General features: G+C 37.7%; 1 protein-coding gene across 1 annotated transcript in view; it reads right to left on the bottom strand.

Moving 5' to 3' along the window:
* Nucleotides 1-27,380, bottom strand: part of CHN1 (chimerin 1) — a 198,905-nt gene that overhangs the window by 109,555 nt on the left and 61,970 nt on the right. Inside the window, exons 5-6 of the mRNA XM_057746578.1 lie at nt 11,389-11,420; nt 8,982-9,095 (exon numbers count right to left, since the gene is read on the bottom strand). Coding sequence (XP_057602561.1) covers nt 8,982-9,095; nt 11,389-11,420 — 146 coding nt within the window. The remainder of the gene's footprint in view (nt 1-8,981; nt 9,096-11,388; nt 11,421-27,380) is intronic.

The raw sequence follows: 27,380 nt of genomic DNA, 5'->3' as shown, positions 1-27,380 counted from the left end.
GGAAGCCATTAATCAGAAAGTTACATTCTACAAGGCCACCATCACTCTGATACCAAAACCAGAAAAGGATACCACAAAAAGAGAAAATCTGAGGCCAGCATCACTGATGAATGTAGATGTAAAAATCCACAACAAAATACTAGCAAACCAACTCCAACAATACATTAAAAGGACCATGATCAAGTGGGAGTTATCCCAGGGATGCAAGGATTCTTCAATATCCACAAATCAATCAATGTGATACACCACATCAACAAACTGAAGAATAAAAACCGTATGATCAAGACTTCCCTGGTGGTCCAGTGGTAAAGAATCTGCCTTGCAATGCAAGGGACATGGGTTCGACCCTGGTCAGGGAACTAAGATTCCACATGCTGAGGGGTAACTAAGCCTGCGTGCCACAACTATTGAGCCCATGTGCCTCAACTAGAGAGCCTGCGTGCCACAAACTACAGAGCCCACATGCTCTGGAGCTCACATGCCACAACTAGAGAGAGAAAACCCACAGGCCACAACTAGAGAGAAGCCCATGTGCTGCAATGAAGAGCCTGCCCGCACACTGCAATGAAAGACTCCGCATGCTACAACTAAGACACAACAGAGCCAAAAACAAATTAATTAGCTTTTAAAAACCATATGATCACCTCAATAGATGAGAAAAAGATTTTAATAAAATTCAACATCCATTTATGACCAAAAAAACTCTTCAGAAAGTGTGCACAGAGGGAACACACCTCAACATAATAAAGGCCATATATGACAAACCTACAGCTAACATCATATTCAACAGTGAAAAGCTGAAAGCATTTCCTCTAAAATCAGGAACAAGATAAAGAGGCCCACTCTTGCCACTTTTATTCAACATAGTTTTGGAAGTCCTAGCCACAGCAATCAGAGAAGAAAAAGAAATAAAAGGAATCCAAATTGGAAAAGAAGAAGTCCAACTGTCACTGTTCACAGATAACTTGATGCTATACACAGAAAATCCTACAGATGCTACCAGAAAACTACTAGAGCTCATCAATGAATTTGGTAAAGTTGCTGGACACAAAATTAATACACAGAAGTCTTGCATCTATACACTAATGACAAAATATGAGAAAGAGAAATTAACCACTGCACCAAAAGGAATAAAATACCTAGGAAAAAAAACCTACTTAAGGAAGCAAAAGACCTCTACTCTGAAAACTGTAAGATACAGTGAAAGAAATCTAAGATGACACAAACAGACAGAAAGGTATACTGTGTTCTTGGATTGGAAGAATCAACATTGTTAAAATGACCCTACTACCCAAGGCAATCTACAGATTCAATACAATCTCTATCAAATTACCAATAGCATTTGTCACAGAACTAGAACAAAAAATTTTAAAATTTGTACAGAAACAAAAAAGACCCCAAATAGCCAAAACAATCTTGAGAAAGAAGGGAGCTGGAGGAATCAGGCTCCCTGACTTCAGACTATACTACAAAGCTACAGTAATCAAAACAGTATGGTACTGGAGCAAAACCACACATATAGATAATGCAACAGGAGAGATTTGAAGTAAATCAAACAGAAGAAGACTAATATCACATGATAGCACTTATATATGGAATCTAAAAAAAATGATACAAAAGACATTTCTGTGTCTCACAGAAACAGAAAACAAATTTATGGTTACCAAAAGGGATAGCAGGGGCTATGGGGGGGGCAGGGAGAGGGGGGAGATAAATCAGGAGTTTGGGATTAACATATACACACTACTATCCATAAAACAGATAAACAACAAGGACCTACTGTATAGCACAGGGAACTATACTCAGTATTTTGTAATAACTTATAATGGAAAAGAACCTGAAAAAAATATATGTGTATATATAAAATGGACTGACTGTGCTGTACATCTGAAACTAACACAACATTGTAAATTAACTATACTTCAATTTAAAAACTGGTTAAAAAAAAAAAAACCTAAAAAAAAAAAGTTATTTGGTGAACATGGAATCCAGAGCAGGAGGAACTGAGCGAATCAAATGTTTAATAAACTACTTCTCAAAGTGTGTTTCACAGAGAGATTCCACAAAAAGAGGGTCTCATGATCAAATGATTTTGGGAAATGCAGTATAATTCTATTAACAATGTTCACAGGCTCTGAAGAACACTGCATCAAAGAAACCCAACTGATAATATTTAATGGCAGGGAGACTCACACAGTTCCTTCATGAGCCTCTCCATACTAGAGAAAGCACTGCCAATGTTGGCCAAGACATCCCTCTCCCATAGACCCTGGACTCTAGAACACACCTCTGTGACTTCCTTATTTGTCACCCCCAAGGCTGTCCTTCTGTTTCTGATCAATGACTTAAAGTGACACATTTCACTTAAGAGTCACATCTTCAAAGATGAGGTACTATCTTCCACTTTGACCCAAGGATGCAGCTAGTGCCTTCAATTTTTCTCAAAATGAAAATAACCCTAATTGATTTTTTTGTCTGATTGTAAAAATGATACACATGGCATTGCTTAAAAAAAATCAGGCAACTCAGAAAGGTACAGAAAAGTAAAAATCACCTTTAAGTTCATTACTCAGAAATAACACTATGAACACTGGCAATCAGTCTTTTAGACAGCTGTCTACTTACATATATATCCTATACAGACAAACACACACACACACACAAACTAAGTAGTATGATACTATACATACTATACATACTGTCCTGTATAGTGAATTTTATTTTTTGATTAACACAGGGTATGCTTCAGAACGTATCAAATAAGAAATATTATTTTAAAAATATATAATAAATATGTCCAAACATCATGCTTTCTCAGTTTTTTAATTCTCATTTGTTTTCCAGTATCTACAATTTTTCTAAATAATTCTTATCTTCATGGTCAGCATAAAATCAACAGGAAGTGCCAAGCACTGTGGGTATATAACATTCTCTGGAATATTCCCAAAAATCTGTTCTGGAGTATCTAGACATGAGATTTGGGGATTATCAAGACTCTTGCATGTGTGTCACCTTGCTCTTCTCACAGTTTAGAGAAGCTAAAATGAGTCAGACTCAACAGAAATGTCTCTGGAGTTGCCAAATCTGGAGTTAACATTTCTCCTCAAACGGAACCCTTTAAAATCTATAAAGTATTTAGAAACTCTTTTAAAGATCAGTTTTCCAATGCCCAAGGAAAACCACTTACTAAATTAATTATCGAATAATTCTGGTAAAACTTAATACCCACTACCCTATCCACTTATTTATTTTTATTGCTCCCACAATGATCTTTTAAAATTACAAACGTTTAACCATTACTCTCTTCTATTAAAAGTCTTCAGTGACTCGAATTTCCTATAGACAAAGTCCAAATTCTTAGGCATGAAATACCAGCCTTTCCTGGCATACTTATTGCTAAAACTTTCTGCACCCCCGAGTCCCAGCAGCATGCCATACACCAAATGTTCCATGCTGTTCTAAATATTCCTTCCTTGGCTTTTTCTTCTTCCCAAAATGCTCATTTTTTAAAAATCATATCCTATTCTTTTACCTGGCAAACTTATAGTCTACCTTTAAGAGGCAGCTTAGATGTCTTCCTTTTTGACCCACTGGATAATATATGTCAGAATCCAAAAGCCCAGTAGAAGCCCCTTAATCATATGTAATATTATTTTTCTTTTTTTATAAATTTATTTATTTATTTTATTGGCTGTGCTGGGTCTCTTGTTGCTGTGCGTGGGCTTTCTTTAGTTGCGGTGAGTGGGGCTACTCTTCATTGCGGTGTGCGGGCTCCTCATTGCTGTGGCTTCTCTTGTGGCAAAGCATGGGCTCTAGGCGCGTGGGCTTCAGTAGCTGCAGTACATGGGCTCAACAGTTGTGGCTCACGGGCTCTACAGCGCAGGCTCAATAGTTGTGGTGCACGGGCTGAGTTGCTCCGCAGCATGTGGGATCTTCCTGGAGCAGGGATTGAACCCATGTCTCCCGCACTGGCAGGCGGATTCTTAACCACTGCGCCACCTGGGAAGCCCCTATAATATTATTTCTAACTGATGTTTGCAAACTGTACAGGTTCTCTTTTATAACATTATTTGATTTTGCTACAGTTTCTACCATGTTAAGAAAATTCCTGTTTTCACAATTACAAAGTAAATATTTGGGGATGATGTGCTGCTGTTTTTGATGATGTAGTTATCTGGAAAATTATGTTAATTACCCAATTTAACAATGAAACTAAGCCCTTAATTTCCATGAAAGGCCTTGACACATATTAGTGACATCCCAGGGCTAAATATTTTAGGTATATATTAGTCAAAGGTACTATGAACTTCACTGTCCTAAAAATTAACATAATCAGGTTTTTGATATCATCTTTAAAATATTAAATTATTTTAAAGTCAGTTTGGAAAATACTTTAAATCAAGTTTTGAAAATATTACAGCAAAAGAACATCATCAAAAATAGAATTTACATAACTTTGGTGCCTGGCCTTGTCTAAAACTTTCTTTGGAACTCATACCAGATTTTCCTACTACTTATCAAAGCTAAAACTGGATACAGTACTTTAATAAGAAGTTGATCATAACTAAAAGATATGAAGGATTACATCATGGATTGATCCTCACTATCTAATAAGGAACTGACTTTAATGAATACCTACTGTGCTATGCTGTGTAACTGTTATCCATTCCTCCTCCTCACTCCAACCTTCTTCCTTCTTTTAAAACGGGAAAAGAAAACCAGATTTTTATCTGAGGAGAACCAGATTCTTTTCTGGTACGGTGTTAGCAATGAGAAAATAGATACCAAATATTTAAAAGGTCATTTCACGTGATCACTTATACTAGCTGTTCACTAGTCTTTTCACCTTATTTCACTATTTCCAAGAATTCATGGTACAGTGCTTATGTAGTGCTAACAGTTACTTATAGCAAACAAACTGTTTTGATAGGTTATTATTCAAGAATATACAGGAACAGATGGAGAAAATGCAGGAAAAGATTTCATCAGAGGATTAGAATCTTAGGGGAAAAAAAAGCAAATGGCAATTCTGAAACTAAATAACACAGTACAGTATATGAAATTAGGAACTTGAATGGATTTACAGCCAATCAAAAAGAGCAGAATAAAGGACTAGTGGACTGGAAGACAGGTAATAGAAAATATCCAAATTGAAGTTCAGAGAGATGAAAGTCAGAAATTGAGAAGTTCAGAGGAAAAAGAATTTAGAAGTCAGGAAATAATTTATGATGAATAAAACTACAGTTATAGTATCACGGTATTTAATAATTTTATGTTGCTTATAAGTATTCTTTTGTATATACTTAACATTAAATAAAAAGGATAATACAAATCATGTACAGTCCTTTTTCACTTGGCACTCCATATGTACAACACTGAACTCAACAATTTTTCCTTCTAGTGAGAAAAATTATAGAATGACAAAATTTTTTTTAAAAGAATTAGTTCTAAAACTATGAAAATCATATAAAGAAAAATGTTTTCAACAAAACTCCTTAAATTATTTTAGGTTACTTGCAGTTGATAAGTGCCATGATACCTCTTTAAACTGTAACTAATACAAATGTTGTCAAAATCAACATACAGAAAATCCCGAAGTCACAGGAAACACCTCACGCTTCATGAGGTATAATCCAGTGCCTGGGAGAGCATCTTATCTTCAACTGCACACTCCAACTATGTGGATGTCTGTCTAGTGCTTCACTGTACAAAAGACTCTGAGCAACAATCACTTTTCCTGAACCAATGGGTCCACATGAGCAAAGGCAGAAAAGCAGGACAATGACTGGCCAGAAATTCAGGCTGAGATAGGGTGTAAGAGAAGATGACGGTCAAGAGGAAAAGTGAGATGTCAACCATGGACGACCTTCCATGCCAGGCAATAAGAATCTCTTTCCTTACTGCAAAAAATTGATACTATGACAGCACATACACAATATATCCTCCCTGAACTGACACCTCACGTTATACACAAAGATTATCAGTAAAGGTTAGGCTCCCCTACGTATGGGGGAGATGACAATGATGGAGGAAGGTGTGGCCTTTGGAACCTTGTGTCCTACTCAACATCACAATTTTGCTGATCAATGGGTCAGATTTTAAGATTGATCACTCAAGATACCATAGAAGATACATTAAAGGGGATAAGGTTGGATACGGGGAAATTTCTCATGGAACTAATCCAGGAGGTGGCTTGATTGAAAAGGACGGGAAATTCTGAGAAATACTTAAGAAATAAAAGATTGTTGAGTCTGGCTGTGTGTGATGAGCAAGAAGAGAAAGTTCTTCTAACACTAGATAACGTAAGCACAGTTAGTACCTTGGGCTTTCCAGAGTCTATGAAAAGGCATAAAATATGAACAAAAAGGTGGGGCTCCAAAACATAAAAATTACAAAACTAAAGTTAATTTCAAAAGCAATTTATATTTTAAAAAACAAACAACAGCAAAAAATATATATTTGTTATGGGATACAGTGTTCAATATGGTGTTAAGATGGAGGCCTCTAAATGAACAAGGCCAGGGCTACAAACATATTAAAACGGAACTAAGAGAAAAGAAAAATGGTATCTTGCTTTTGGTCTTGTGAACTGTCTAAATAACAGTGTCACCAGCTATTAAAGGGAACAGGCGTTACGCCACACTTGGGAGGAAAACTGGTGAGCTCAGTTTTGGACATATTGAGGTTGAGGTGCTTATGGAACAACTTGAAATCAAGGACTTATTCCTAATTTTAGGGCACTTGTTTAACACAGTAAATGCATAATAAACACTGATGGTTATAAATTCAAACTGCCCTCCTAACCCAGTGGATCATGCATTCTGTTAAAACAAAACAAACTGATATTAGTTGGGAAAATATTAGTTGAAATGGGGACTACCAGATAAGATTAAGAGATGTATCAATACAACTTCTACTTCACATTCTGTTTAACATTTCCCTGCCACACATCTAGTTCAAAACAAAGAAAATCATATTCAGCATGTAAATTACTCACAATGCATGTTCACAAATTCCCCACCTCTACTACAAACCCTTTCATTCACTATTTCTTTCCCATGTAAAAACTTTATGATGATTTTCAATAACAAAAGGAAAGCTGCATGTTACCCCAGACCTATACATTAAAAGCATGCTCATCAATCTCATGTTCCTCTCTCCTTCAATCCAATTCTAGGATTTCCTGGGCAAAAGTGGACGATGAGTGATTAGAAAGTCATGAGCAGCATGAGAGAGGGTGAGAGGGTAGGAATAAGGAAGAGCTTGGAAGATTTGGGTGCTACTTTTCTCGAAATTGAATCCTTGGCCCCAGGGCGTTTGCTGGTGTTGTTCAGTAAACACAGGGTGATGACCACATTATGAGAGGCAATGCAGTATAATGGAAAGTACCTGAACTTTGCAATGAGGCGAAACTGAGTTCAAATTCCAGTGATCTCAGAAGAAGGTGGGGACACGGCAATAAGGGCAAAAAGGAAGAGAGTGTACAGATTGCTTTCTTTCCTCTCACCCCACCTCCTTCTTCCTTATTTTGGCTCCGTAGCCAGTACATCAAGGCTTATCTACCCCAGGCACTCAAATGACCATCTAATTGGATATGTGGTGTTGGAGAATCCTAGAATTATAAAATGTTAGGAGTAGGAAGATGAAGAAGCTGGCTTCAAGAATATCTGTTGATTTGTTCCAAATCAGTTGTCTAGCTCATTCAGTGGCAAAATGAATAGGTATTTTAATTCTCAGCCCAGATTTTTTCCCCCTATATACCAAAATTTAAACCTGAAAAAACAATATAATTAATTGAAGGAGAGTTTACACTTTATAATTTTCCATAAAAAGCAAATTTCCATGAACTCCTGTTAACAAGCTCTATTCTCCAAGTATGCCACTGATTCAGAATTCAGCATGAATACTGAATTAGATCATTCCTTTGCCAGAAAGATCAATAAGTCTGGTGGCTGGGAGTAACAACAGTCCCTGCTCACTCACCTAGGCATACGTGACTGGAGAAGGAGCCGGACATGGTCATATCAGAGTCCTAAGCAATAATATTACCTTTCTATTCTCTCTGTGTGGCTACCAAAAGAAATGTTATTTCTTTGACCTCTTTCTTACGAATTTTCTACATTTAAATCTTTTCCTAACAATGCATCAATGAATGCACAGATGAACAAATGAAGCAATGAACAAAGACAATGGATAATTACTTCAAGCCTCTGGAGTGGCAGCAATGTAGAGTGATTAAGAGCATAGACTCTGAAGCCAAATTGTCTGGGTTCAAATAGCAGCTACATGACTTATTAAATGTATGACCTTGGCCAAGTTACTCAACCACTAGGTCCTCTGTTTCCTTATCTGTAAAGTGGAGATAGTAATTGTGCATACATCCTAGACCTGCTGTGAAGATTAAATGAGGTTAGAGGCCTGGCAGGAGGTAAGTCCAATGGAGAAGCGTGCTATTGTATTATTATGTATTATTATTATTGTGTTATTATTGCAGGGTTAATGGAAATATTTGTTTCTGGCCACTGTGCTGTAAGCTAAGAACAGCCAAAATGTTAGGCAAAGTTCAGCAGATAGGAAAGAGCCAACAGTTCCCAAGGAAAGTTGCTTGAACCAAAAGCCAACTCAAGAGAAATGACATCGGCTTTAATTTTACAAGTTACAAAGATCTTTTCTCTTTAGTTCCTTTCCCTATTCAAGAAATAGATGGGAGCTGACACAGCAGGACAGATAGGAGGGAACGGGTAAGATGAAATAGAAGAAAGCAGCTACAACAAAAATGCTTTAAAAGTTTTTCAGTTTTTAATTACCGAGTGCTACCATTCATGAGGAATTTTTTAAGTCTCAAAGCTATTAAAATGGTAATTAGGTCCCAAGAAAACAAGAACCAATTCAATTACATGCTGGATGCTTTTAAAATTTAAAGCCCCCTATTAAGAGGGTTTTAAATGAGGCACAGTTATAATTACAGGTCCATGACCAACCTTAAAGCCAAAGTGTAGGTTCCTGGCTGACGCTGGCTTTCCCGAATGAGGTAGCTCCCCTCAGCTACACTCAGGAGCTGGTCCGCTGCTTCTCGGGAGATCATGCCATGAAACCTAAAAAGCAAAGTCAATTCAGAAACTGCATGCTTTCCAGCTTTTTCAATAAAACAAGATAAAACAAAACCTCCCACCTTCTCCTGTTGTTTTTTAGACAAAGTCCTGCCATATAACTGAAGGGAAGCAGTTGGGTTTAACTATGCTTGTGTTTCTCTGGGCCTGGCCCTGGGCCAGCTTCTCTGGGGTGACAAGAACAGCACCGAAGTAGCTCTCCAATCCATTTAACAATCACGGAATCAAAATTCACATCCATCTACTGGAAGATCAACCACCTCTCTCAAGAGGACAATTTCCTTCTTATGTGGCTGCCTGACCATATGGACATGCTAAAAAATACACAGAAATGTGTCCCACTTCCTTTCTTCACACCAGTGGCATTGCTCCAAAATTTTGGCTCAGGGTCTATTTTGGCAATTTTCCAGGTACCCTGGGTTGCCCTTAATTGGCATGATTGCCCAATAATGTACATAATCTGCATCAGTGCAGATTCAAGCCAAGAGCAAGCAACTGTAATGCTTGCTTTCACTCCCTGCTAAAACCCTATTTTTGATTAACAGAGAAAAAGGGAGGAAGGAGAGTAAAGATAAATAACCTACTCCTTACACAAACACAGTAGATTCACCTATAGCATTCTGACATAAAACACTGAAAAATTAAAAAGTCAATGGTAACATGATTAATGTTAAAAATATAAAACCATCATATTCATATGGTGATAAACAGTTTACAAAGAACTTACACATACATTATGTCCTTTTATTAACTCAAAGAAAACTGAATTGAGTAACTGCTCACACGAGACTGTAGCTTTTAAAGGTACAAAGACCCCAACAGTTCCTTGAATTTGGAATGATATATTGAAAAGACCCTAAAATGGCACTTCAATAATTTAAGAACTTTATAAGGGTTCAAGTAGCAACTTTTTTGGAATTTTTCTCATGGGAAAGCTTCAGTCCTTCTCAATTTAAGTCTTAAAGTAGTTTGTGGTAGGTATGATCAAATTATGACAATCAGAACGAAGTTTAACAATGCACTCCTGGAATTTCTTATCCATAAATTCCTCAATCTTTCAGAACCAGGTCCAGTCTTATTCTGTTGGAGCAAGAAGATGGTAACCTATCCCTGGTAATAACATATATATTAGATTAGCATACTGGTATATTATTTTAAGTTTACATGACATCAATTAAGAAAATTAGTAAAATTTAATATTTCCTTGCTTTTAAAAACCCAATTAACTTAAAAGAGAATCTCATTCGAGGAAACAAATTTTGGAACAAAACTTGATGGTGGTATTTAAAGACTCTTAAAACTACTCATACCAGTTGACCCAAAATTTCCACCCCAGAAAAAGCTTTATGCAGTAAGATATTTCTTATGGTGTTACTTCTAATACTATCATTTAAAATCAACCTATATGCCCAAAGCAGAGAAATGACTAAATTATGGTATAACCATAAAGAACATCAGTGGCTCCCCCCAACTCATGAGTGCCTAGGTTCTACCCATAAGAGTCTTGAAAACTTAAACAGAATTTTATATAATTTAAAAATATTTATTATATACACTTTTGTTTATCTGATACGATCTCCAGCCATGAAAAACAAATGACTTTATTTGGGGAATGATGGGTGATTTTTATTCTTTTCCCCAAAGGGCTATATTTAAATTTTTTTTAATAATCAGAAGAATTAAGGACTTTAAAAATGACTACATTTTTCATAAAATAGAAAAATGCTCATTATTAATATTAAATGGAAAAATGAGGCTACAAAAATCATATGTATACTACCTCAACTTTGTAAACACCATTAAGAAAACAGATCTTCAGAAGATAACACTTCAAACTGTTACCATTAGTTATTTCTGGGTAGCATGCATTCGCTTACAGAAAATTTGGAAAACAAAAGTATAAAAGTAGAATAAACCACCTAAACCTTACTACATGCATACATGTATGTACATGTATCTATATGCTTAGTATATACATACATACAAATATATACTTTTCCTCATGACATCTAGCATTATTTATTTACTTATAAGGCCTGCATCTTTATTTTAACATTATCACATATACATTTTCCCATGCTATTTTCTTCTCTATACTTATCTTTATTTTCTATATTTTCACCAACTACAATTACATTTATAACCAGAAAAATAATTCAACTCATTCAAAGTTGAATACCTCCTTCCTCTTGCTTTTACTTTTCACTAAAAGCATCCATTTGCCTGTCTGTCTCTCGTATCCCAATCTATAAAATATTTCCTGATAACCCATACTTACTCTCTTCCGTAATACTTTGGTCTATTTTCTACCTATTGGAAAAGAGAAAAAAGGATATTTGTGAAAATAGAAATGTTCAGAACATAGCATTTTGAATATGTGACAAACTATAGCATATATTAAGAAAAAGAATTAGCATAACATGAGAAAAATCAGTCTGGAGTCCCAGTCCTATCAGCAGATTGACTGTGCCATTTGGACTGGTCACTTCATCTCTCAGACCTTTTATCTATAAAATACTGTGCGTGTAAAAAGAATCTGACTAAATGATCTTTCATTTCTAGGATTTTATGAATCTGAGAAAATATTTATATCACTTTATCCAAAAGGTAAAATAAAACATCCAAAAACTTAATGCCACGATTGTGTCAGAACAGACTGCAGCTTTCTCTCCCATCCTCTCCCTTCCTGTTACACCATGTTCTCCATTTTGTTAACAGAGCCATATAATCTGGCCCTTCTGTTCTCCCATCAGCTCTTCCCTTACCACAGTTTGTCTGCCTAGCTTTTCATGGCAGCTGTGCTCACTGTATCTAAAGAAAGGCCCAGTAAAATAGATCCTAAGGAATTTTTACTAGGGTACACTTAGAATATTTGCCCTGTTCATTCAAGAAACATTTATTTAGTGGCAAATAAGTGACTGGGATTGTCCTACCTGTAGTATGACAAAAATAGTCATTACTCTTTGGAGACTTACATTTTAATGATGAGAGACGGACATAAATAAGTTTAAAGAAATAAAACAAGAAAATAGGAAGTAGTGATAAGTGCTGTAATAAAAATAAGAATGAATAACAGAAAAGTGAGGACTAAGGAGGTATTTAAGTTGGATGGTCAGCAAAGACCTCTTTGAGATGACATTTAAACTGGGTCCTGACAGGAATGGAATAAGCTTTTCTGAAGAGGTACCAGGATGACACCATGGACTACATTTATTGAGTTCATGCTTTGTGCTCTAATTACATTTGGAGGTCATTTAATCCTCACAACGAGATGAATTATTCTTCTGCATCCTCATAAGGTAGTATTATCATTCTCATTTTGTTGATGAAGAAAACTGTGAATCAGAGAGGTGAGAGAACTTGTTCAAGGTTACTTGGTAGAGCCTAAGGTAAAACTGGGGTTCTTACTCAGGAATAGCAAGAAGGGCCCAAACCCTTTGTCTATTTGATACTGACTCATCTAAGTTCGTTAAAAATGGCAGTTCGCAAAGCTAAACTCAAAGTCTATCCTTCACCTCTACACAGAGCCTGACTACCAAGTCAAGGTTACCTAACCACAGGTCATGAAGGTCTCCTACTGTTTTCTTGGATAAAAAAATTTTGAATTTCAATGAAATGCATGATTTACAGCATACACTGCTGGCTTATCCAGCCCAGATCACTGTCTTTGAGCTATTTTGGAACTCTCTAAGATGTAGGTAACTGATAGATAGACACACACACACTTTTCCTGTGTGGTAGTGATTTAACTGACTTCTTCCTTACCCCTTCTCGGGGGAAAAACAGGTTTTGTCTTTTTTTTTTTTTTGATCTTTGAGTATTTTTTTTTTAATTTTATTTATTTATTTATTATTTTTTGGGGGGTACACCAAGTTCAATCATCTGTTTTTATACACATATCACCGTATTCCCTCCCTTCCTTGGCTCCCCCCAGGTTTTGTCTTTAATTGCAATTCATCTCAACATTCCTTGAATCCCTATAAATATCTGCTATTTTGACTTTTCCTCTGAACTGCTCATTAACATCCGCCTGGTTTCCTCATATCATATGAGAAAATACATTTTTAACACATGTTCATCTTCATTTCTGTAGGAGAGACAATTTTACCTCTTCCTGAAAATTATATTTAAATAATACTTTAACCTTTAAGAATCTTCTGTTGTCTGCTGAGGTTGTAGTCAGGTTATTTATATTCTCAAAGTAAATTCCACCTGATTTGGTCTTGTTGCATAAAACTCAGTATACTAAAAATATGCCAGTTGGTCCCTACAGCTACAGAAGATGGCTATTCTATTTTTAGGTACAGAGTTTATTAGAGTAGGGTCAGGCATCTACTTTTGTTTGAAAGCAAACCTTTGCTTTTGAGAAAAAAATTCAATGTTTGGGTCTTAACAAATAATTAATTTAGGCTCTACAGTATTATATGATGAAATGTTATCCAGAAGAACAATTGTGCAGTGTCTATTCAAACTGAAAACGTGCAAACCCTCGGTATTTACAGAGGAACACTCGCACGTGTACACATGAAGACATGTATAAGAATGTTCACTCAAGCACTGTTCACAGTCATTTTAAAAATGGAAATAGGACTTCCTAGGTGGTGCAGGGGTAAAGAATCCGCCTGCCAATGCAGGGGACACAGGTTCGAGCCCTGCCTTGGGAACATTCCACATGCCACAGAGCAACTAAGCCCGTGTGCCACAACTATTGAGCCTGTGCTCTAGAGCCTGTGAGCCAAAACTACTGAGCCCGTGTGCCATAACTATTGAAGCCCACATGTGTAGAGCCCATGCTCTGCAACAAGAGAAGACACTACAGTGAGGAGCCTGCACACCGCAATGAAGATAGCCCCCGCTCGCAGCAACTAGAGAAAGCCTGTGTGCAGCAACGAAGACCCAATGCAGCCAATAAATAAATAAATAAATAAATAAGTTTTTAAAAAATAAAAAAATAAAAATAAAAATGGAAATAAATATACACCAATAGGGGAATAACTAAACTGCTTTATAGCATAAACAATTGCATGGTTTTAAGGAATGATGTGGATCTACACGAACTAACATGAAAAGGTCACCAAGACAAACTACTGAATACAAACATAAGCTATAAAACAATAAAACAGTATGATATCACTTAGGAAAAGCACATGCACATGCAATAATATATATTCATAGCATAGAGAGAGATCTGGAAAAATATATACCAAATTCAAATGGTACCTCTAGGAAGCTGGGAGATAACTGAACTGAGGGGCTCAAGGGAAAGGTAAAAAAGGGACTTCAGTATTGTCAAAGTAATTTTTTTAGTAAAGAATATCATCTTTAAAAAAACAGAAATCAAGGTTGACTTTTGTACATCCTAACCGTGGACTCTCAGCCACTTTAGAAGGGGTCCCCCAATATTTGGAGAAGAGGAGATCATGGCCTTTCCCTCAAATCATGAGATCTTTGGAGGTAAAATACTTTATCAGGCCTATGTGACTGAGGTAAAAAGAGAGGAAAGTTCTTGATGAAAATCCTGAGCAAGTACAAATAAGCAGTAGTGAAGGCTGAGGGGCTGGTGGCCCCAACGGCAGTCCGATGGTGCTGAAACTGAGCAGGACCCTCCCGGGTACAGAAGCCTCTTCTCCACGTTCCCCATTACCTGTTTGCAGAAAAAGGCTTTAGTCTGCCAGGCCTTTTCCTGAGTTCCAAGGAACAGACTCCACCCGTTACTAATTAGGGATGTGAAGGAATGCGGAAACAAAGGAAAAGCAGTCAAGGAACACAGTTCAGCGATAATAAAATAGAGCCCTGGTTTCTCCTCAAGGGATATATACAACAACCTGACACATAGTTTTGAGTTGTTCTGCAGGAACTAAGACTCATACCCAGATGGAGGATGGTGGCTATGTGCTGACCACAAGCACGTAGACCCTAGACAGGCTGGAACCAGAGGGTTGATGATTAAGATTCTTGAAACACCACCCCATGATCGTACCACCAACCGATCAGAAGAAAACCATGCACCCTGTAGCCCTCACCCCAAATGTTGCCTTTAAAAACCCTTCCTTAGAAGCCATCGGTGAGTTCGGTTCTTCTGATCAGAAGCCACCTGTTCCCTTTGCTTAGCCATGCAATAAATGTTGTACTGCCCTTCACCTCAACTCAGTGTCAGGAAGTTGGCTTTGCTATGCGGCAGGTAAGTGGACCCAACTTTGGTTCAGTAACAGTGTTACAACCCAAGACAAATATTGATTATTTATTTGATAGTCCTGCATTAGTCCACAATATGCTTCCACTGATTGCCTAAGTAATCATCTTCATAACATAATTGATTTTGGCCTTATATTGCTGAATAATTATTTTCCTTCACCCAAAAGAATCTTGAATGAAAAGAAATAGGTAAACACTGTTGATTAATACAGTACTGTTACAATAAGCAGTAAGTCCAAAATAAAATTCACACACCAGTTACATCTTTTCTGCATTTTTATATGGAAATGTCAAATAAAACTTAAATTTAAAATAATTCTTTTCTTCTCTCATCTAGATTGTGAAGGGGATCAGAACATGCCACCCCAAAATATGCCACTGTAGTATAAGGATTATTTTGAGCTGAAGGCAATTAAGAAAGAGCAAACACAGGGGAACAATCTGCCCTCCCCCTTTCTGCCTAAAAGTAGCGCATAGATTTAATTTTCCTTTGTAAAGGTGTCCTCCTCTCCCAAAACAGGAGAACAGAAACACTTCAGAGACAACTTTTACCACCCAAGATGACTTGAATCTGCATAATAACCCTTACTAAACAACCCTTATTTACTGTACATTTCCTAATCACCTTCCCACAACTTACCACATTCCTCAAAAGCCCAGACTCCCCTTTCCTTTGTCTTTTTTTGCACTTTAACACCCTTTATTAAAATGGCATAGTGACCCCTCCTCACCCATGTGTGTATGAAATAATTCTTTTCACCTGTTAATCTCTGTTCTGTAAGTTTAATTTGTAGGCCCCAGATACTGAACTTAAGAGGACAGAGAAGTTTTTTCTCCCCTACAACATCATTTAGGTGTCTAAGATATCATTATTCAAGCAGTGACTTGGAACAGTCTTTTCAAACTCACAGACAGTACAGCATTACCCTGATAATCAAATTAAACGATTAGTCAATAATATAACCACCTTACAATCAATTTGAAATTAATTCAATTCAAATCATACAAATAATGATTATGAAGGATCACAAACTAGTTTACTTGCAAACAGATCAAACTAATAATTTAAACGTTATATGCAATAATAAAAATATATTCATGTGTATATAAACATTAATATGCTTATTTCTAAGTTTTTAAAGTTCATAATAATAGTCAATGAACTTTTTTCAGACTAAAACTGGCTTAAGTCAATATGACTAAGTAAGACATGATTTTAAATTAGTGTTTGTGCTGAATTATATGCTTTTGCTTTCTCTCATTTTCTATGTTTAGTAGGCAACTTTTTTTTATGATAGCATATCACGGGTAGAAAAAAATGGGAAATGAGGAGAACAAAAAATTCCTAACTAAAAATAAAAGGTGCTCATAAAAAGTTTTGAAGCTTGGTTTACACAAATATTGTATGTCCTACCACCAGAGAAAGAAAACTTTAAATTAATCCACCATTATTGAATATGACCTAAAGTGCATAGCATAGGAATTTGATAACTAAACAGATGTCATTTTACAATATTTTAAATGTCAATGGAATCCATTAAATTAACATTTATTGTAGAGTTCTGAAAGTAATGACCCATTTTCTTCATACATAAAAAATTTTAATCAAATTCACCAAACCATACTCTTTCAAATTAAAGTCTTAATTCTTTTATTTTCCACAAAAACAAAAAGAGCTTGTTTCATATTTTGCTCTCCACAGGAAATGTGAAAACAGCAGAAATAAGCAATAAAAGTATTATAAATGTTAATTCCTTTCCCTCCTCCCCTACAATATAGGTTCACGTTTCAGATGATTTAACTAACGAAACCCTGTTCCATGACTCTATCGCAAAACAGCAGTTCTAAAAAATATTTTTTCTAATTTAAATCTGATTTTAAAGAATATATACTTCTGAAGTCAATACCACTAGAACAATGAACTAGACCATTTCCACAATGTTCAATCCTGCTCTTTCCTAACACTGGTACTGACCCGTTCAGAAGTCATGAGAAATCACTGCCTCCTTATTGTTTACATAGTGAGCGATGGTACATAGAGCAGGCACTTTAAACCTAGTCTGGAATTCTATAGGATGCTTCTTGAAAGTTAGGGTATACATATATGAAATGTTAAGAAATGATACGACCTTGGTCAAATATTACTAATTTTTCAGGCAGCAATCTACAGTATGTATACAAAGCCTATACACAAAAATAAAAACACTTTCAATTGTCAAGATTTTGTTTGCATTGTTTTTCAAAATGGCTCAGCTGTTTGGAAGCATAAAAGAGGGAAAGGGGAGAAAAATACACGTTTGGTGTTTGCTTCCTACAATGGTTGATTCTGAATTGAAGGCTTTAAGTCAGTCAATATTCAAATCTAGCTTTGGATCTATTTTTATTTCCTATCTTAAAGGGGGGGAAGAGAGGAAGAGAGGGAGTAGGGACAGGACTGGAAGGGGAGGAAGAGGAGAAGGACCAAGAGAAAGGAGGAGGAAGACAAGGAAGAGGAGGAGGAGTTAATTTAAAAGTTAATTTTTAATTTAATTTAAATTAAATTAATTTTAAATTTAAAAAGTTAATTTAAAACTTTCAAAGACAGTGAAAGACCAGAATCAGATAATGTGGAAGGATGTGCAGCATATAGACAATATAGTTCTCCACTGAAGCCCACATTTTTCACTACATTCTCCAAATTACTGTTTCTTCTCATTGCATTTTACACCACAGAAAATATCAATGTGGATAATAGTTAAACTTCAACAATCAAAAAACTCAACTTATGAAAATCTCAAGAAAAAGCAGTGCCAGCACAGTGGAGGAGTGGGTACTTGTCAAAGAACTACATATTGGCAAATGACCTGTAGGAAAAGGTGACAAAAATGAGATCACAAGTGTCACGGAACTTACAAAGATTGTTTAACTTTTTTATCCTCCATTAAGAGTAAGATAAACTTCTAGGTACCTCCCTTCCCCCTCAATTCTGGAACACTGCTGGTGGTACTATAACTGAACAAGGGCTTGTATGCCCGCAGCGCAGAAAGCCAAACTCTGACAGAGGGTGTGTGCAGCAAAGTAAGGGTTTATGTCAGGGCTCTACGCAATGCAGTGGGAGACAAGCCTCGGATCCACTCCCACTTGGTATTTGAGTTAGTGCTTTTTTTAAAAATAGGGTAAGAACAAAAGCTACCTTGTGACATTTCTTAATCACAGTTTCAGGAGTCAAGATGTCTCTGGTTTAAGATTCTCTGGTGTGGTGGTCCATGGCTCAGGGGTCTGTTAGCTGACCTTGCCCTGGAGAAACAACCTGAGTTTGTACATTAATGATGATATCTATAATAGCAACTTTAGGACATTAATGATATTATCAGCATCAGCAATTTTAGTCATCTGACTCTGGCTGATTAATGTTCAGTTAGTACAGGTCAGAGGGGACAAGAAAGGAAATAAAGAACTTCGTTTCAGGGGGCACTGCATTTCAGTATTTAGACCAAAGTTTGAAGTATTAAGAATAGAGCTTGCTTTCCATTGTATTTTAGACTTACCCAAGAAAACCATTAACCTTTTAGCATGCCAAATAGGGTAGCCCTCTATCTGCTGCTAGATTTTACAAATTCAATAAAGAATATTTATATTTTTTAAAGCTCTGCAATTATTGTATATTGACTTGCTGAAAGGGCAGTTATTCAGCTTTTTTATATAAATTTATTTATTTAGTTAGTTAGTTTATTTATTGGCTGCGTTGGGTCTTCATTGCTGCACACGGGCTTCCTCTGGTTGCTGCGAGCACGGGCTACTCTTCATTGTGGTGCGCAGGCTCCTCATTGTAGTGGCTTCTCTTGCTGCGGAGCACGGGCTCTACACGTGTGTGCTTCAATAGTTATGACACATGGGCTCAATAGTTGTGATTCACAGGCTCTAGAGCACAGGCTCAACAGTTGTGGTTCACGGGCTTAGTTGCTCCGTGGCATGTGGAATCTTCCCAGAGCAGGGCTCAAACCCATGTCCCCTACATTGGCAGGTGGATTCTTAAAAACTGCGCTGCCTAGGAAGTCTTCAGCTTCTTGATATTAGTTATTTTTTTATTAGTAGGCTACATTAGAAAGGCAAATAGATAAATTTTAAAAAGCAAACTTTTTTCCCCACTATTTTCCCAACTTAGATTCAAGTAAATTCTGGGTAGCAGGGGTAGAGAGGCAGAAACTATCAACGTGTTTATGTAACAGTTAACCTGTAAAGGAATTTTTTTCTGGAATTGTAGCTGTGATCTCCAACTTTATAAATGTACTTCTACATCAAGGTATCATAGATTTTTGACACCAAAGCACATCCTACTACCCAAAGCTTATGAACACTGAATTTTAAAACATGAGCAAGAGATGACACTTAAAAAACATTTCAAAAGTAAAATAAGGTGAAAGCAGGCTTTTGAGTGGATAGGCTGATTTTTAAATGGTTATTTTTAATAACTCAATACTACTACTCAACATTCATAGAAAATGCTTTCCAGCTACAGCAAAACTTATAAGTGGTAAGTAAGGGACCATCACAACACTCAAGAGATGTATGAACATGATAATCTTTATTTTTATAGAATCCAAAGTTGAGCTGTAGGCTCTGTCAGCACATACAGGCAATCAGCAGTGATTTCAATTTCAATTTCAATTTAATTAAAGTCCTTTCCTCCCACTCCTTTACCAAGTTCTATGTTCCCATCTAGCAGAACATGTCCTCTGAAACAGAATAAATGTTAAACAATTGCCTTGTACCTCCCATTCATTCTCTTAACAAGTCTCTGTTAAGCACCTACTTATGTGTCAAGCACTGTTCAAGGCACCTGGGAAATACTGATGAATAAAACACACCAAGATGTCTACCCTCGTGCAGCTTATATTCGAGGAAGGGAAGAGAGCAATAAACAAGAAACATAATAGATGAGGAAATTATATAGTATGTTACAGAACGAAAAGTGTTGTGGAAACAAAGAATAGGTAAGGACCGGAAATGCTGGGGGTGATAAAGTATAATTTTAAATATGGTGGTCAGGATGGGCCTCATGAGAAGAGAAGACTTGAGAAGACTTCAAGGATATGAAAAAATGAGCCATATGGATATTGGAGAAAACATTCCAGGAAAAGGAGCCAGTGCAAGGGCTTAGAGAAGCACAGCTGGAGTATTTGAGGAACAACACGGAGGCTGGTGTGGCTGAAGCAGGACAGGGGAGAGAGGGAGGGACAGGGAAACAGCAGGAGATGAGCACAGCAAAACAAAGCTGACGGGTGATTGTGTAGGGCCTTACAAGCCATGGTAAGGACTCGGCTTTCATTCTAAGTGAAACAGGAAATCGATGCACAGTCTAGAGGAGAAGAGTGACACGATCCGACTAAAGTTTTAAAAGGAACATTCTATGATGAGAATACACCATGAGGGGAAAGATCAGTTAAGAACTATGTCAGTTACACAACTAAGAGGGTAGAATAATTTAGTATGACAAATCGACTTAAATATAACTAGACACAATAGAAGTTTCTTTCTTGCTTATGTAGGCAGACCTCAGAGATAGTGTGAGTTTGGTTCCAGAACACCATAATAATGCAAATATCTCAAAAAAGTGAGTCACACAAATTTTTTGGTTTCCCAGTACATATGTTTTATTTACATGCTACTGTGTAATAGCATTATGACTAAAAAATAATATACATACCTTAATTTTAAAATATTTTATTGCTAAAAAATGCTAACCATCATCTGAGCCTTTGGCGAGGCGCACTTTTTGCTGGTGGAGGGTCTTGCCCCCATGCTGATGCTGCTGACGGATCAGGGTGGTGGCTGCTGAAGGCTGGGATGGCTGTGGCCGTTTCTTAGAATAAGACAACAGTGAAGTCTCACGGACTCTGCCTTTCACGAATGATTGCTCTAGAGTATGACATGCTGTTTGGTAGCATTTTACCCACAGTAGAACTTCTTTCAAAACTGGAGCCAATCCTCTCAAACCCTGTTTTATCAACTAGGTTTATATCATATTCTCAATCCTTTGCTCTCATTTCAACAGTCTTCACAGCATCTTCCCCAGGAGTTGACGCCATCTCAAGAAACCCCTTTCTTTGCTTGTCCATAAGTAGCAACTCCTCATCCATTACAGTTTTCTCGTGAGATTGCCGCAAGTCAGCCATATCTTCAGGCTTCACTTCTAATCCTAGTTCTCTTGCTATTTCCACCACATCTGCAGTTACTTCCTCCAAATGAAGTCATGAATCCCTCAAAGTCATCCATGAGGGTTGGAATCAACTTCTTCCAAACTCCTGTTAATGTTGATATTTTGACCTCTTCCCATGAACCATGAATTTTCTTCATGGCATATAGAATGGTGAATCCTTTCCAGAAGCTTTTCAATTGACTTTGCTCAGATCCATCAGAGGAATCACTATTTACAGCAGCTATAGCCTTGTGAAATACATTTCTTAAATAATAAGACTTGGAAGTCAAAGTTACTCCTTGATCCACGATGCAGAATGGATGCTGTGCTAGCAGGCATGAAAACAACATGAATCTCATACATCTCCATCAGAGCTCCTGGGTGACCAGGTGCATTGTTAATGAGCAATCATCTTTGGAAAGGTATCTTTTTTGCCTGAGCAGTAGGTCTCAACAGTGGGCTTAAAATATTCAGTAACCCATGTTGTAAACAGATGTACTGTCATTCAGGTTTTGTTGTTCCATTTATAGAGCAGAGGCAGAGTAGACTTAGCGTAATTCTTAAGAGCCCTAGAATTTTCCGAACGGTAAATGAGCACTGGCTTCAACTTAAAGTTACCATCTGCATTAGCCCCTTACAAGAGGTCCCCTAATCCTATCCTTTCAAGCTTTGAGGCCAGGCATTGAGTTCTCTCAAGCAAAGTCCTGGATGGTATCTTCTTCCAATGTAAAACTATCAATTTCAATTTCATTCACACTGAAAATCTGTTGTTTTGTGTAACCACCTTCATGAATTATCTTAGCTGGATATTCTGGATAACTTGCTGCAGTTTCTACATCAGTACCTGCTGCTTCACCCTGCACTTTGATGTTATGGAGATGGCTTCTTTCCTTAAGCCTCATGAACCAACCTCTGCTAGCTTCAAACTTTTCTTCTACAGCTTCCTCACCTCTCTCAGCCCTCACAGAATTGAAGAGAGTTAGGGCCTTGCTCTGAAATAGTCTTTGGCTTAAGGGAATGTTGTGGCTGGTTTGATCTATCCAGACCATGGAAACTTTCTTCACATCAGCAATAAACTATTTCACTTTCTTATCATTCATGTGTTCATTAGAGTAGCATGTTTAAGTTCCTTCAAGAACTTGTCCTTCACAACCTGGCTACCTGTCTGGCACAAGAGGCTTAGCTTTTGGCCTAACTCAGCTTTCAATATGCCTTCCTCACTAAGCTTAATCATTTCTAGCTTTCAATTTAAAGTGAGAGATGTGCAACTCTTCCTTTCACATAAACACTCAGAGGCTACAGTAGGGATTGTTAATTGGCTTAATTTCAATACTGTTGTGTCTCAGGGAACAGGGAGGCCTGAGGAGAGGGCGAGAGATGGGGGGATGGCCAGTCAGTGGAACAGTCAGAACACACACTTTACTGATTAAGTTTGCCATCTTACGTGGATGTGGTTCACAGCATCCCAAAACAATTACAACAGTAACATCAAAGATCACTGATCACAGATAACCAGAATGAAATGATAACAATGAAAAAGTCTGAAATATTGTGAGAATTATCAAAATGTGGCAAAGAGACACAAAGTGAGCAAACTCTGATGGAAAAATGGCGCTGACAGATTTGCTTGATGCAGGGTTATGACAAACCTTCAATTTGTTAAACAACATAACATCTGCAAAGCACAATAAAACTACGTATGCCTGTATACCATTCACAGATAAACATTCAGGTCAGGAAGACAAGTATACTACATCCAGATATCTTCCATCTTGTAGCTCTACCATCTCCTTGTTAAGAGCCCCTTGTTTCTATATGAATCCAAACAGAAGGTAAAGTAATACAGGACTTAGATGGAAAGCTTTAATGGACCCTGTGTTAAAGTTCACTTCTATTCCACAAGAGAAAACTGTCACATGGACATAACTATCCAAAAAAAAAAAAGCTGGGGAAATTTAGTGTAACCATATTTCCAAAGGGAAAAAAGAATGGATTTGGGTGGGAATCTAGCAGTTCCCACAGTACATACCTGAATAGTAGCTACGGAGATAGTTAAGAAGTGGTAGAATTCTAGACATATTCTGCACATATTCTGAAAACAGACCCAACAGGACTTTCTGATGGATAAATTGTGGGGTGGTGAGAGAGAAAAAAAAGAAAAAGAAATCAAGGATGATGCACAGTTTTTAATCGGGACAACTGGAAATAAGGAGCTGCCATTAACTGAGATGTGGAAGGCTCTGGTAAAGCAGGTTTGGGGAGGCAGGTAAAGGTCAGTTCTATTTTGGGTGTGTTATATCTGAGACGTCCATTAGACATCTGAAGGAGGATGCAGAGTACACAACTGGGTATAAGGACTGGAATTTGGGGAGAGTGGCCTGGACTTGAAATTATAAGTTGTATTAAAACCCGAAACTGGTAAGATTATCAGGGAGTAAATACAAGTAATACAGAGAAGAAATAAGGATCAAATACCGAGCCCGAGGCCCTCCAACACGAAGGGGTCAGGGAGAATAAGAACCGACAGAGGACACTGTGGAGGCAGGAGTAAAACCAGAAGAGTGTAATGTCCTGGTAAGAAGTGAGGAAAGTGTACCGAGGAGGAGAGAGTCATCACTTGTGCCAGTGTTGCCAACAGGATAGGCATGAGAAGAACCAAGCACTAGGTTTTAGCAAGTCACTGGTGACCATGCCTAAGCAGTTCTGGTGGAGTGAGGGGGGTGGGGGTGGGACGCCTTGCTGGACTGGGGTGGGTTTAAGAGAAAATGGGAGGAGCGTGACTGGAAGCAGCAAATACAAACAACACTTTCAACTGCTTGCTACAAAGGGGAGCAAAGAAATCGGGCAGAGTGACTGGAAAAAGCAAGGTCAAGAAAACTGTTTAAGATGAGAGAAATAATAGGATGTTTGTGGGCTGATGCAAATGATTTTGCAGAAAAACTGTTAATGGTGGAGGAGAGAGGTGAACTGGCAGGATTATGTCCTTGAGCACATGACAGGAAATGGGACTCAGTACAGCAGAGAGCTGGCCATTATCTATGACAGCAAGCAAGAATGCAGAGCACGTGGGCCCCAATGCGGACGGTGATGGCTGAAGTCCGTGGGAGTTCTCTTCTGATGGATTCACTCAGGAGTCAAGTAGGCTACAAGATTACGATCTGAGATGAGGAGAGGTTTGAGGGGAAAAGAAAAGGGTGAAATGGATTAGAGAAGCACAGAATGACTACCAGGGAGCATTAAATACTGACTCGTGGTTCATAAATTTAATGTGAAGCCTGGTCAGAACTTGGTTTTTCTCCAGCCATATTCAGTTTCTTGGGTGCATGTGCAGAGTGGGCAGAGGTAGATTTAAACAGGGCTGTGGTTTTGCCAAGCAAGTATGACCTGAGAGAAGATCAAGGGAGGAGGGCTTCCTAGGTGGCGCAGTGGTTGAGAATCTGCCTGCCAGTGCAGGGGACACAGGTTCAATCCCTGCTCCAGGAAGATCCCACATGCCGCGGAGCAAGTAAGCCCGTGAGCCACAACTATTGAGCCTGCACTTTAGAGCCCATGAGCCACAACTATTGAGCCCATGTGCTGCAACTACTGAAGCCCACGCGCCTAGAGTCCATGCTCTGCAACAAGAGAAGCCATGGCAATGAGGAGCCGCATACCACAGCGAAGAGTAGCCCCCACTCACCACAACTAAAAAGAAAGCCTGCACACAGCAAAAAAGACCCAACACAGCCCATAAAATACATAAATAAATAAATTTATAAAAAAAAAAAAAAGATCAAGGGAGGGAAGCTGACGGGCTCCCCAACATCCACTAGACTCGCCTCTTATTCCCTCCCACGACGATTCAGTCACCAAGGCCTGCGGAGCCCACTGCTTGACGTATTCTCGTTTCCCGCCCCTCTTGGCAATTTCCAGAACCAGGGTCTCATTGTATGCCTTTATCACTTGTCACTACGATTACTGTAATCTCTCATAAACCAGTCTTTTTGTCTCTACAATGTCCATCCTCCTCCCTGGTCTATGTTCCACAGTACAGCCACAATGTGCTTTCTAAGCCTAAATCTGACTGTGTTTTTCTCCAGCTTAAAACACTTTCAAGTCCTATAGCTATCAAGATAAAGCCCACACTTCTAAGCTTAGAACATGGACATTTGTATCAGTGAGGCGTGCTTAGCGCTCCGCTCTCATCTGTCACTCTCCTACAAGGACTTGCCCACAGGACCTGGACACACATACAAAGGTAACTGCCACAATCCTGCAGAAATGGTTGATCTACTACTCCATTCCCCACCAAGACAGTAAGCTATGTGGGGGGGGCGGGGGGGGGTCTTGTTTTATTTGACTTGAATCCTGAGAACTTGCAATACTGGTGGAATGAATAAATGCACACATGTCACAGAAAGAACTGGAGCCTAAGAGATATAAAACACATGCTTTTGTAAACCACATTATAAGAGCACTGTGTTGAAAAATAAATTACACAAAGGTAGCTCATTCATTCACTTTATAAACATTTAACAATCTTTATTATACACCGGTCACTATAGCCAGTTATAGCTGGAAATAATCTACTAGAGTGAGACAGGTAAGAAAAGAAATAACTACAGTCAAGTCTCTGCTTCTATAACTAGGTTTGAAGAGAAACTTTTAAAAACCTGTGCCAGCAACAACATATCTAATACACATCTCCCTGGTATTGTGACTAGAAGTAGAATACAATGTCAAATGTGTCACTTACTCTACTTTTTTCATTACATTAACAGTACTGACTTGAATTTGGTGCATTTTGTCCAATCTCAGTCTGTTTTACCTAGGTAGCCTCGAAAAACACAACTGCAGTTGTTACAATAATGAGGAGCTGTATTTAAAAATGCTATCAACTTCCCAACTCCAAAAATGCGTCACAGAGAGTAGAGGTTTGGCTTTCTGAGTTTAAGAGTTCTAACTACATTCCCATTGTTTGGCTGCCAGGAAAAAAAAAGAAAATATAAGTGTGTCCAATTTAAGGCTCCATGTTTAAGGCTTGTTGAATACCAAACTGGTTCGATTTATATCATATTAGCATGAGTCACCTAAAGATGTGGAACATCTTTGACATCTCTGTCTAAATACATATGTATATTTCATATATCCATGTAATTTATACTTGCGTCTGTCTCTACACATACACAGTAGTTTCCCCTTATCTATGGGTTTGCTTTCCTCAGTTTCAGTTACCTATAGTCAACCACAGTCCAAAAATAGTAAATTAAAAATTCCAGAAATAAACAGTTCATAAGTTTTAAACTGCACACCTTCCTAAGCAGTATGGTGAAATCTCACGCCCTTCCACCACATCCCTTTATCCCACCTATTAGCCCCTTAGCAGCCATCTAGGTTATCAGGTCAACTGTCATTGTATCAAGTGCTTATGTTCAAGGCACCCTTACTTTACTTACTAATGGCCTCAAAGGGCCAGAGTAGCAATGCTGATAACTTGGATACACCAAAGAGAAGCTGCAGTGCTTCCTTTAAGTGAAAAGATGAAAGATCACAACTTTTTAATAAAGGAAAAAAAATTGTATGCCAAGGTTACTAAGATCAATGGTAAGAATGAAACTTCTATCTGTGAAATTATGAAAGAAAAGGAAATTCGTGTTAGTTTTGCTGTCTCACCTCAAAGTGCGAGTTACGTCCACAGTGCGTGGTAAGTGCTTAGTTAAGACTGAAAAGGCATTGTATTCCTGATTTACTCTGCTGTACAGCAGAAACTAATACAACATTGTAAATCAACTATATTACAATAAAAATTAATTTTAAAAAAGACTGAAAAGGCATTAAATTGGTACAATAAGCTATTTTGAAAGAGACCACATTTACATAACTTTTATTAGCATATAGTTATAATTATCCTGTTTTTA

The sequence above is a fragment of the Hippopotamus amphibius genome, chromosome 8 (genome assembly GCF_030028045.1).
Source record: "Hippopotamus amphibius kiboko isolate mHipAmp2 chromosome 8, mHipAmp2.hap2, whole genome shotgun sequence".
Classification (NCBI taxonomy): Eukaryota; Metazoa; Chordata; class Mammalia; order Artiodactyla; family Hippopotamidae; genus Hippopotamus; species Hippopotamus amphibius.
This window is presented reverse-complemented; position numbering and strand designations above follow the sequence as displayed.